This window comes from Tupaia chinensis, unplaced genomic scaffold (genome assembly GCF_000334495.1).
Source record: "Tupaia chinensis unplaced genomic scaffold, TupChi_1.0 Scaffold000605_1, whole genome shotgun sequence".
NCBI classification, from domain to species: domain Eukaryota; kingdom Metazoa; phylum Chordata; class Mammalia; order Scandentia; family Tupaiidae; genus Tupaia; species Tupaia belangeri.
Window position 1 is genome coordinate 26,922 of NW_006160123.1, and position 13,416 is coordinate 40,337.

At 41.2% G+C, this 13,416-nt stretch overlaps 1 protein-coding gene across 5 annotated transcripts in view; it reads right to left on the reverse strand.

Moving 5' to 3' along the window:
- The window catches only part of MAPDA (N6-Methyl-AMP deaminase), a 28,558-nt gene continuing 15,142 nt past the window's right edge, over positions 1 to 13,416 (reverse strand). For 4 of the 5 annotated variants that reach the window (XM_006158628.3, XM_006158627.3, XM_006158625.3 and 1 more), the window contains 5 exons: positions 11,661 to 11,787; positions 10,318 to 10,398; positions 5,099 to 5,237; positions 1,345 to 1,445; positions 1 to 808 (listed from right to left, as the gene is read on the reverse strand). In XM_006158628.3, coding sequence (XP_006158690.1) covers positions 614 to 808; positions 1,345 to 1,445; positions 5,099 to 5,237; positions 10,318 to 10,398; positions 11,661 to 11,787 — 643 coding nt within the window. In that variant the 3' untranslated portion in view covers positions 1 to 613. The remainder of the gene's footprint in view (positions 809 to 1,344; positions 1,446 to 5,098; positions 5,238 to 10,317; positions 10,399 to 11,660; positions 11,788 to 13,416) is intronic. The other variant, XM_027775779.1, reaches the window with a different exon arrangement.

Below are 13,416 nucleotides of genomic sequence, written 5' to 3' on the forward strand. Positions count from 1 at the left end.
TTCAATTTAGAAATATTTTATTGATTTTCTTCCCTAAATACAGTACAAAACTAAAAGACATTCACCTCCATTCTATATAGTGAGATCTACATTCCAATAATTCATACTAAGGACCCACCACCAAGCACCTGAGTATTTCTTAGGCCTCACAAATCTCTGGTTGCCCAAAGCTGGCATTTGAGAGTTTTAAATAGTAACGAGGAAGCAACATTTGAGAGAAACTTTAGTGTAGGCACTAAAACCATATTCCAGGACAATTGCACAACTCTTGGCCCAAACTTTCCCTGATGAGTAATTATCCTAATTTTCCTGAAGTTTTATAATCACCAATAGGGAAGGACTTCCAAGTCATAAAACCACTGATAGAATGGGAAGTTTAGTTAACAACAACACTCAAGTCCAGTAGATTGCATGGTGGTGAACTATGGAAGACCTCAGAGCCTGCTTGTCAATGAAGACGTTATTTCCTAAGTACCTCCCACATGTAGGTGCTGGTGTTAGAACTCATGGTACTTGACTGCTATACTTCAAAGGGTATAGTGGATGGTTTCCTAAGTGGAATATGGCAGGGAGATCTTGGACACAACACATAGTCAAAAGTTCTCATTATAGCTTACGAATTTAACACTTTGGGCTTCAGATGATTCCACTTCTTCCTCAGTTCAGATCTGGTGCTTTCAGAAGCAAAGATGTAGTTGATGGATTTGTAAGACAGCTCCCACACCTGAGACTGAGTCAAATTAAATGTCTCAGCTGCTAACTGGTATTCTTGAGAAAGGTGTGTTGCAAAAACACCCTTATCATCAGTCTGCCAATATAAACAAAAACATTTCAAAACGTATAAGGAAATTATTTTTTTAAAAGAACAACTTTTTTGTTTGAAGTCTATTTTCTTATTTACTATCATTTCCTGCAACAGTCTAAATAGGGGTCTGTAAGTGCATCTATGTATATCTGTAACAAAACAGACCTGTTAATATTTTAAAGAAAAAAGAAACCAGCAGAGCAGTGTTTCACCCCTGGCTGCATATTAAAGTCACTTAGGAAGATGTTAAAACGTATCCATGCCCATGACTCTAATGAAGCAGAACTTCATGGAATGGGTTCTGGACATTGTATTTTTTGTTTGTTCCTTTATTTGAAGTTCCCCCAGCTACTGTCTAGGACCTCTTGTAGAGCCAGTCCAGAGTCCCCATGGCCCTTTGTAGCCTCTCATGCCCCAATCCCTTCCAACTCCTCTACTTGGGTGTTATCCTCAGGCATATGGGACAGTAAGCTATGTAGTAAATGCCCAATCTAATGCAACTTGGACTAAAACAAAATACTTCATACAAAACACCTTACACAGATCACAGAAGGATGGGCAATGCTGTACCAGAATCCGAAATGATGTCGATCATAAGATGGAACTGTCTGACTTTTGATGTTTGAGGTCAAACAGAGTTCTAGATGAAAGAGGAAAAAAGGCTCTTATTAAAAGCAGATAAGTGAACTCAGTGCTCACCAAGTATATACATGAGAAATCTCTTTCTTGAGAGATTTTTGCTATAGGGTACGTGTGCTGGCTGGAAAGACGGAGACAGTGAGAAATCACCTATGGGGAATTGCCATGCCTCAATCCCTTCTCTGCCATTCTCCTCTTGGGATCTTGGGCATATAAAATTTTGCATCTCCAAAAACTTGACTACTAATAGTCTATTGCTTACTAGAAGATAGTATAAACATTCAATCAAATCATATTTTGTATAATGTATTCACCTGTGTATTATTTGATATATCCTTATAATAAATTTGAGGAAAAAATGCTATTAAGAAAATCCTAAGAGGGACCAGCAGATGCATAATGGTTATGTTGCTGGACTCCCTCAACTGTGGTTCAAGTCCTGGACTTGGCAGTTTAAAACTCACACTAGGCAAGTGTGCATGCATGCCCAAGATCCTGAGAGAATGGAGAAGAAAGGATTGGGATGTGGCCATCCCCCTTGGGGGATGATTTCTCACTTTCTGTCTCTGTCTCTCTGGTGAGCACACGTGCCCTATAGCAAAGGCCTTTAAAAAAAAAAAAAATCAGGGCCAACAGATGGCTTGGTGGCTAAGGTGCTGGACATTCCCACATGGCCGACCATGGTTCAAGTCCTGGACCTAGTGGCTTGCTTTCTCACTTTTTTTCACTCTGTATGTCTGTCTGTCTCTGGTCAAATAAAAATAAATGAATAAATAAAATTAAATAAATAATTATTTTTAAAAATCATAAGAAAGAGAATATCCATCAATGGTATTTAAAGAAAAAAGACCTACAGAAAAGTAGACTTGTACAAATCAAAACCTGTGTTGTTCAAGGGTAAGCTCTACACCATTGACTTAACTGATGGCATTTGCTCACTTGGGTAAGACAGCCAGGACTGCTTAGTCCAAGGCATAATGAACCTTAACTGCCCCCTAACTGCCTCTGCTGGGAGCAGAGCTAGCCACCATACCAAATAAGATCACAATGCAGGGAAGGCCGGGAGGTAGTGTGGTGCTTAAGGGCTGGACACCCACATGGCTGGATGCAGTTCAGGTCCTGGACCTGGCGGCTTGCTTTCTCACTTTTCCTCTCTCTCTCTCTCTCTGTCCTTCTCTGGTCGAATTAAAATAAATAAATGAAGGACCAGCAGTTAGCATAATGGCTATGTTGCTGGACTCCCATGTAGTTGACCGCGGTTCGCATCCCAGACCGGGTGGCTTAAAACTCATGCCGGGCACATGTGTGTGCGTGCGTGCCCAAGATCCCAAGAGGAGAATGGAGGAGAAGGGACTGTGGTGTGGCCATCCCCCCTGGGGGGTGATTTCTTGCCCTCTGTTTCTCTGTGTCTGTCTGGTGAGCACACACGCCCTATAGCAAAAACCTCTCCAAAAATAAATAATTCTTTAAAAAAAAAAAGAAAGAAAGAAAGATCACAATGCAGGGACCAGATGGTGGTGCAACAGTAAAACACAATGCTCTGTGAAGCTCAACCCAGGGGAGTTTCTAGGTTCCTGTCCAGAGACTTCCTTGAGTATGCTGGGCATGTGCCATGATCCAGGGTTGGCTGAAGCTCAGGAAGGAGCACAACATCAAGACACTCTGAGGGTGCTGTCACTCTCACTCATGGAGAAATAAATACATTTTTAAGTAATAATAATAAAAGAAAATCACAATGTAAGTGGTTTCCATTTTTTTCTGTAGATGTTTAAAATTTTCCGTAGTAAAGGGACCAGCTGATGGCATAATGGTTATATTTCTGGACTCCCACATAGTCTACCGCGGTTCAAGTCCTGGACCTGGCGGCTTAAAACTCATGTCAGGTGCATGTGCATGTGTGCCCAAAATCCCAAGAGGAGACTGGAGGTGAAGGGATTGCGGTGTGGCTATCCCCCTGGGGGATGATTTCTTGCTTTCTCTGTCTCTCTCTGTGTCTCTCTGGCAAGCACACGCTTCCTATAGCAAAAATCTTTCTCTAAAAAAAATATTTCTTTAGTAAAAATTTTAAAATCTTACCCATTATGAATTGTTGAAGACTCTATAAACAATTAAAATACATACCCACACATTTTTGTAAACTGGTAATTTGTAAATTTAGCAAAATGATCATTTGGTAAAATGGTTTTTCAGCTATTCACTTCTAGAATTCCCTCTTCAGAAGTGCTTCCCCTGATCATACAATAGAAAACAGTTATCTATCACTATTGTATTATCCAGTTTAATTTTCTTCATAGAAACTGATATTTTCATAACACTGATATTTTCTTATATATTTGTTTATTGTCTTCCCTCTGTAAGAGTATGAGTTCCTTGAGAAAGAAACCTTATCTGTCTTGTTTACTTCTCTATTCTCAGCAATTAGAGCAGTTACTACAACAAAATAGTCACTTTATAAATACAAAAACAATCAACTGTGTAATGATCAACAGACATATAAAAAATACTTGGAATTTTCCATAATCATTTTTTAAAATGTCTTTTAAGTTTATTCATGTGTCTTCCATGAGAGAGCAGATAGAAATGCAGGCAGCCCCAATAGGGTCTTCATACCATGATCGGTTCCTAGCCAGCTGAGATCACAAGCATGTGAGTGCACCCAGCATACACACGGAGGCCTCAGGATGTAAACCCAGGTCCTTTTCATATGAGTCCTGCACTGCAGAACACTGCATTACCACTATGCCACTGGCAAGCACCTATAATTCTATTTATTTATTTATTTATTTATTTATTTTATTTTAAATGCTGTCAAATTTTTAAAAAAATAATTATTTTATTTAACTTTATTTATTTACTTATTTTTAAAATATGACCAGAGAGGGACGGAATCAGAGATTGAGAGAGGGAGAGAAAGAGGAAAAGTGAGAAAGCAAACTGCCAGTTCTAGGACTTGAACCACAGTCAGCCATGTGAGAGTCTAGTGCCCTTAACCACCATGCCATCTGCCAGCCCCTATTTATTTATTTTTAAACAGAGATTTTTGCTATAGGGTGTGTGCACTCACCAGAGACAGAGATAGAGAGACAGAAAGTGAGAAATCACCTCCCCAGGGGAGATGGCCATGCCACAACCCTTTCTTCTCCATTTTCCTCTAGAGATTTTGGGCACGCACACACAGCAACTAGTGTGAGTTTTAAGCTGCCAGGTCCGGGACTCAAATGGCAATTAACTACATGGGAATCCAGTAGTCTGGACTGGTCTGGGGGACCAGACCATTTGCTTGTCCCAATATAATTCTTAAAAAAAAAATAATCTTACACACTTTTATAACACATGTTAATTTGGTTAAAATAATTTCAAAATTCTAGATGACCCCTATCTATCCCTTCAGTAAATACTCGCTGAGCTCCAAGCACTAGGGAACACAGCAATGAATAACATAGCATAGACCCTGCTCTCATGGAGTTTACATTCTAATGGGAACTGAAATTTTCTGATACTTCGGTGAGGCTCAGAAAGTACACGAACCATGCACGTTTTAATTTCTGAACTATATCTTTAGAACAGTACTTCTCTACATATGAGCTGTCACCTGGGAGTTGGAGAAGAAAGGGACAGAGAGTTGTTCAGGAGACCTGAAACCCTTAGCCTTACCCAGTGGTATTTGGTGTTGTCTCACAAAGTCCACCAGATCCAGGGATCCTCCCTCAGAGGAATTAAGAAATGTCCCATGCCCAATTCTGTCAGGAATCAGATCCAAGAGCATTTGTGTTTCTTTTTTTTGGTTTGGAATCTTAAGAAAAGGAGGAAGAGGGGATCAATGACCTCTTTCAGTGGTTATTAAATTATTTTTTTTCTATAGCTAGGTACTTTGTCTCTCTGAGTAGTTAATGCTGAACTACTTACACATTCCAAGCTCTCGTCTTTGCCTTCATCATCTTTTTTAAAAAATTATTTTATGGGAGCAGCAGGTAGTGAGGTGGTTAAAGGCTCTGGATTCCCACATGGCCAACCGCGGTTCAAGTCCTGGGCCTAGTGTCTTGTTCTCTCACTTTCTCTCTGTCTGATCAAATTGAAAAATAATAATAATAGTAATAAAGTTAAGTAAAATTATTTTAAAGAATTATTTATTTAATTCCATTTGTTATTGCTATTATTATCATTTGAAACAAAATTCAGAATTATTTTATTTAACTTTATTTATTTATTTATTTATTCACTTATTTTAACTTGACAGGGGAGAGAGAGAGAGGAAGTCACCAGGTCTGAGACTCAAACCACGGTTGGCCATGTGGGAGCCCAGCATCCCCAACCACCACACCACATGCTGGCCCCTTATTATTTTAAATTTGACCAGAGAGAGAGAGAAAGGGAAAGTGAGAGAGCAAGCCGCCAGGTCTAGGACTCGAACCACTGGGAGTCCAGTGCCTTTAACCACCATGCCACCTGCTGGGCCCCACCTTTATCTTCTAATTAATTCTCCAACATTCTTCTAGATTACTTTCAATGATAATAATGAATATTTCTTAAAAGCCCACTTTATGTGCCAGTGGGTATCATGGTGGTTAAGGTGGCTAGATCCCACATGGCCAATTGTGTGGTTTGAGTTCAAGACCCAGTGGCTTAATGGGTGCACATGTGCATGTATGCCCAAAATTCCAACTGAAAAACGAAGAAGGGATTGAGGCATGGCCATCCCCCTATGGGGATGTTCTTCATCAAGTTCATGTGTCTTACAGCAAATTTTAAAAAACCTTCTGTATGCCTTTCACATGACTTCTTTAAGGCTCCCTAAGGGTCTTATAAAGCGTTTAGATGAAGTTAAAGCTCAGAAGGGGTCAGCAGATGGCGAAGTGGTTACTTCATGGACTTCCACATGTGGATGTTAAGACTCAGTGGCTTGAAACTCACTCTGGGTGCATGTATGTACATGCCCAAGATCCCAAAAGGAGAATAGAGGAGAAGTGGCTACAGCATGGCCATCTGGGAGATTTCTCACTTTCCCTCTCACTGTCTCTGTCTCTGGCAAGTGCACATGCCCTATACAAAAACCTCTAAAGAAATTAAAACTCAGAAAAATTATTTAAAAAACAAAACAAACCCACAACTCTATCTGTATATAGTATATGTGCCCTACGTTGTGTATAAGTGCTCATATACACCATACTAGAAAAAAGTCTGGAAAAATATAAACATAAAACTATTAATAATATTAACTCTGGAGAGTGGAAATGAAATAGGAAAGGGACTTTCATTTTTAAGTTTTTCCTTCTGTGTATTTCTCTAGATTTTCTTCTGGTACATATAACTTACGGTTAAAATTAGAAAACATATTTACTTATTTATTTTAAATTTTATTTATTTATTTGCTAGAGGATACATGTGCTTACCAGACATACAAAGAGAGGGAAAAAAGAAAAGGCATCCCCTATGGGGAATGGTCATGCTGCAATCCCTTTTCCATCTCTCCCTCCTTTCCAGATTTTGGGCACACGTGCACATGTGCCCAATATGTTTCTCAAACTACTGGGTCCAGAACTTGAACCAATGTGGAATCCAGCTGCTTCACCCATCAGGCCACTGTGCTGGCCCTATTTATTTCTTTTTAGTTGCCAGAGGGTGCACGCACTTGCCAGCAAGAGATGGATCAACAGAGAGAGAAAGAAACCATCCTCCAATGGGCATGTTCATGCCACAATCCCTTCTCCTCCAGTTTCTTCACTTTGTCAAGATTTGGACACATGTATACATATGCCTGGCATGTTTTTCAAGCAACCAGTCCAGGGCTTAAACTGTGGTCAGCCATGTGAAATCCAGCTCCCTTAATCACTAACCTACTGGGCCGGCACAGAAGGTACTTTTTTTTTTTTTTCCATAGGGTGCATGTGCTCACCAGAGAGAGAAAGAGATAGAAAGAAATCACTTCCCCTCTTGGGCACACCACAATCCCTTCTCCATTTTCCTGCAATTTTGGCACAGATGCACATGTACCAATATGATTTTTTTTTTTTTGGAGAGGTTTTCGCTATAGGGCGCATGTGCTCGCCAGACAGACAGAGAGAGACATAGAGACAGAAAGCGAGAAATCGCCCTCCAGAGGAGATGGTCACGCCACGATCCCTTCTCCTCCATTCTCCTCTCGGGATCTTGGGCACACACGCACACGTGACCGGTGTGAGTTTTAAGCCACCGGGTCTGGGACGCGAACCGCGGTCGACTACGTGGGAGTCCAGCGACATAGCCATTACGCTAACTGCTGGTCCCCCCAATATGATTTTTCAAGCCACCAGGTTTAGGACTTGAACTGCAGATTTCCATGTGGGAGTCTAGTGCCTTAACCACACTCTAGATACAGGACCCAAGAAGGTACTTTTAAAAAAAGTTCTCCAAGGTCACAGAGCTAGTGAATGGTGGAGATAAGAGCAAAACATAACTCCATCTGACTCCAGGGCCCAGACAGTGTGTTCACACATTGTGCTCTTATTTTATTTTGGCAAGGCTAGCTAGCTATACAATCACCCTGAAAGTGTTTAGCTGTGCTCTTTATCTCCTAGATAGCCCAAAAAATAAATGATCAGAACATTTCTAAATGAAATGTTTGATAGCCAATCGATCAAACAAGAAAAGCAACAAAAAACTAACGTAAAGAACAAGCTCTGACGCTGTGCACAAAGCCAGAGATAACTGGTCACAGAGTTACATGCTGTTCCATCTTTTCAACCAATAGGCTTCTACTGGACACACAGGTCAGATAGAGGGTGTCCTTTGAGTGAAACTTCTTTTTCTTCAGAATATAGAAATAGTGCCTAGATTTTAAGATCTGCAACTAGATCACAGGCCCTCTGCTTGTGCGCATCTAAGACCCAAGTATTGGCAGATATGCCAATTTTCTTTTTTTAGATTTTTGCTGTCAGGGATGTGTGCTCGCCAAACAGTAAGAAAGAGAGTGTGAAATCACCTTCCGGGGGTAAGGCCACACTGCAAGCCCTTCTCTTCCATTCTCCTCTCTGGATTTTGGGCATGCACACATGCACATATGCCCAGCTTGATTTTCAAGCTGCTGGGTCTGGGGTTCAAACCACAGTGTTCAGCCATGTGGGAGTCCAGTGCCTTAACCACCACAACTCCTTCTGGTCCTCCAATTTTTTTCCTTAATCTTTACATCATGATGATACTCAACCTTTATGCATTACCCCACTTAAGAGTCAGTAATAATGCTATGAGGTTAAGTAGAGCAAGTATTACTTCCTGCATTTATGAAACAATTAAATAGGTAAAAATAATGAGGTAGAAAGTAAATCCATCCATAGAATGAAGAAGAGTGCTACAGATTCCCTGTTTGCCTCATAGGGATGTGTATAAGAAACTGATGGCTTTGGGGGCCAGCAGGTGGCACAGTGGTTAATACACTGGACTCCCATATGGCCAACCATGGTTTGAGTTCTGGACCAGGGGGCTTAAAAATCATGCCAGGTATGTGTGTTTATGTGCCCAAAATCTCAAGAGGAGAATGGATAAGAGACTGCAAGATGGCCAACTCCATCTCCAGAGGTGATTTCTCACTTTCCTCTCTCTAGTGAGCACATACGCCCTATGGCAAAAACTTAAAGAAAAAGAATATTTTTAAAGAAAATGATGGTTTTCTAGTCATTATTTGCACATTCTCTGTCACTGTGCTCATGCTGGCAGGGAGCTGAGGTTGATGAAGAACCCCAAATCTCCTTCCTGAGCCTTATAAAATAAGGATGAGATGGTTCTTTTGTTGCCAGTGCATGCCTGGTCCCATCCACTATGAGAACAGTGGATGGTCAGCTTGCAAATGACAAGGCTGATGATGGACATGTATGCATTTTCACTAGTAAGATGTCATTAATGACACAGCTGGAATTCAAGCCAATAACCATGCCTGTGAACTACAGAAAGAGAAAAACACTAACACCAGAGACTAAAGTAAGTCATGCCTTTATCGCTTTAATTTACATTTTTAAATATTTCTATTTTCTTTTAAGGAAAAAACAAAAAACAAAAAACAAAAAAAACCTTATTTACTTACTTCTTTCATGAGCAAACAAGAGAGAGAAACAGCAACCCCAACAGGGTCCTGACACCATGGTCCACTCTCTGCCTCAGTCTGCCCCAGATCATGAGCACTTGCAGGCCGGCATATTCACTGAAGTCTCCAGATGAGGAACCAGAACGTCCCCATGTAGGCAGCCAGCCCCTACTTTCTCCTTTTAAAAATGTTTTTCTAGGGACCAGTAGATGGAGTAATGGTTACGTTGCTGTACTCCCGTGTAGTCAACCATGGTTTGAGTCCCAGACCTGGTGGCTAAAACTCATGCTGAGCGTGTGTGCATACGTGCCCAAGAGGAGAATGGAGGAGAAGGTATTGTGGCATGGCCACTTCCCCCCCAGAGGGGTACTTCTTGCTTTCTGTCCTCTCTGTCTCTCTGGCAAGCACATGTGCCCTATGGCAAAAATGTCTCTATGAAAAAATTTAAAAAAAATTTTTTTTTGGCCCTCTCCAAGGCCTAGTGGTTAAGAGAGTCAGAACCCACATGGCCAACTGCATCCCAGCCTTGCTGGCTTGGAAAACATGCCAGACGTGTGCATAAGTGCTCCAAATCCCAACAAGATGAAGATGGAGAAGGGACTGCTGCATGGCCATGCCCCATTCGGGGTGGCTCTCTCCCTTTTGTATCTTTTTGGTCACATGCCCTTTTGCAAAATTAAAAAAAAAAAAAAAAGCTGTTTTTCTAAGACAGGTTTATTTCTAGTTATTTATAATTTACAAAAGTCTGTGTTATTTTATTTTCTATCATAATCTACTCTATCATAATCTACTCTTTCTGGCATAAGACAATATTATTTACCTCTGAAAGATGCAATGCCAACCTCAGACCTGCTTTTTTAGCTTCTAAAAGAGGTTCCAGGAAGTCTTTTGCTTGTCCTATCTTAAAAAGAAAAGTTAAAATGAGGACATATGGAAATTCTGGGCAAACTAAGAAACTGAGTATTCTGTTTCAATAAACAAAGGAATACAATAGAAAAAAAAAAGGCAAACTGATTCGCGCATTTATTTATAAAAGCACCTACAATGTGCTAGATACTTTGAGGGAAAGGCTGGCAAAGGCACAGTCCCTGCTCTCAAGAATGAAAGTCCAGTGTTAGTGAACCCAAGGTCAACCAACTAAGGTAGATAGAGCAGCCATCAGATTTATCTCTGAAAGGACACCTAGATTTCTAGTGCCAAAGAGAACTCACTTGATTTAGGAACTCATGTGACTACTAAAAAAAATACCACCAGGCCAGCAGATGGCATAGCTGTTACATCACTGGACTCGCACATGGCCAACCATAGTTTGAGTGCCTGACCCAGTGGCTAAAAATCACACTGGATGCATGCACATGTGTGCCCAAGATCCTGGGAAGAGAATGAAGGAGAAGGGACTGTGACATGACCATCTCCCCTGGGGGAGTGATTTCTCACTTTCCCTCTCACTGTCTCTGTCTCTCTCTGGCAAATGCATATGCCCTAAGGAAAAAAAACCTCTTAAAACAAAAGAAAACTAAAGGCCACCCATTAAATGGAAAGATGAAAATAAGAGCGGAATAGCCCAGGTTTAGACAAAGCCAGAAGACGGCTTCATGGGGCTTTCTCATTCAGAGGTTCTCAACCAGGGAAGATCCTGATCCCCTGGGGATGGCTGGCAATATCTGGAGACATTTTTGATTGTCACAATTGGGAGGATGCTACTGGCATCTATACTGCTAAATATCCTTCAATAAACAAGGTAGCCTCCATAACAAATAATTATCTGGCCCCAAATATCAAGATTTCTGCTTCAATTTGACATTTGAGAAGCTCAGGATAACCACTGTCAACTGATTTCTGTAAGATAAAATTAAGCCCTAATTCCCAAAGACAAGTATCCATTGTACGCAATGAATTAACTCCTCTCCTGTGCACACAGGCTGGTACTAGCTGTGCACCATCTTTAGAAAACTGGAGAAAATAGTCATACAGTCAGGCAAACATACATGTTTTTATTTGAGTGCCTAGTTCTTTCACGGAACTTGACTGAGAACAGCTGCTGCAGACATTCTGTTCATCAAGGGGCAAATAGGGCCTTGGAGAATGTAGGATGCGCTAAGCTAATCCTTACCTGAGCAATTCTACTTTGAGAATAAAATGCATTCAGGAAAAAGAACTTACATTAGGGTCTCCACTGAGGTCAAGGCCAAGAACTGTATCCTGGGTGGAAAGGAAGAACTCTTCAGCAAGTTTAACAGTTTCTTTGGCTACTGAAGGGCCACCTCTTCTGTCGATTGCTATCAAATACCTTTAACACAAGAAAAACAATTTGAAAACGAATATGACACAGATGAAAAAGATTACTCTTAGTAAGAGGCATGGCATGCTCATAATGACATCTCCCTAGGAAAAGTATATTATGACTGAATCTAGACAGCATGATGTTTTACTCCACCTTTGAATGAGACACAAATTCCTGCATTAAATATGCAGTCAGTGTTTAAATTTCCAGTAGTCTCATGTTTCTTGGTTCATGATTTTTTTTTTTTTTTGGAGAGGTTTTTTTGCTATAGGGTGCATGTGCTCACCAGGAGGCCAGAGAGAGACAGAGAGATAGAAAGTGAGAAATCACCCCCCAGGGGGGATGGCCACGCTGCAATCCCCTCTCCTCCATTCTCCTCTTGGGATCTTGGGCACGCACGCACATGCACACGTACCTGGCGTGAGTTTAAGCCACCGGGTCCGGGACTTGAACCGCAGTCAGCTACATGAGAGTTCAGCGACATAGTCATTACGCTAACTGCTGGGCCGGGTTCATGATTTTTTTACATTTTGATTTAGGATACAAGTGAGGTTCACACTTTGTATTAGTCAATGTATCTCTTACATCTTTCTCGATTTATACAACCATTGTTCTACCACTCTCTGCTCTGACTAGCCCATTCTTTTCTTGCAATTTATTTACTGAAGAAACCAGGTTATTTGTCCTACAAAGTTTCCCACAATCTGGATTTGTTGCTTGCATCCTGTATTTACTATAGATCCATAACTGAATCTAGCCTAGAGGCTTAATCAGATTGGATTAGACTTTCTGGTAAGAGTTAACAGGTGGTGGTGGTATGTTCTCAGGAGGCTTAGATCCATTATTTCTTTTTTTTGGGGGGGGGGGGAGAGGTTTTCACTATAGGGCACATGCGCTCACCAGACAGACAGAGAGAGACATAGAGACAGAAAGCGAGAAATCACCCCCAGGGGGGATGGTCATGCTGCAATCCCTTCTCCTCCATTCTCCTCTCGGGATCTTGGGTACGCATGCACACACGCCCGGCGTGAGTTTTAAGCCACCGGGTCCAGGACGCGAACAGCGGTCGACTACGTGGGAATCCAGCGACATAGCCACTACGCTAACTCCTGGTTCCCTAGATCCATTATTTCTAATAGGGATCACAAAATTAGTAACATTCTAATTGAAAAATGTATCAACTATCTGATACAAATTCATTCTTTACATACTAGCTGGAGTCTATAGGAATTCTATAGAGAGCCCTTATTGGAGTACTTAATTTTCTCTCCAATATTTATTAGTTTACTGGTTTGTTCACAAAATAAATTCCTCCAGCATTTATTTATTTGTAAAATTTGGATGGGGGGCGGCAGATGGTATAACAGTTATGTTGCTGAACTCCCACATGGCCAACCACAATTCCAGTCTGAACCCAGTGGCTTGAAAATTACGCGTGCCCAAGATCCCAAAAGGAGACTAGAGAAGGGATTGCGGCATGGCCATCCCCATGGGGGGAGGGGTGTGATTTTCACTTTCTCTCTTACTGTCTCTGTCTCTTTTTATCTCCAGAGAACACAGGCACCCTAAGGCAAAAACCTCCTTAAAATAAAAAAAGGGGGGGGGGGACCAGCAGGTGGAGTAATGGTTATGTCA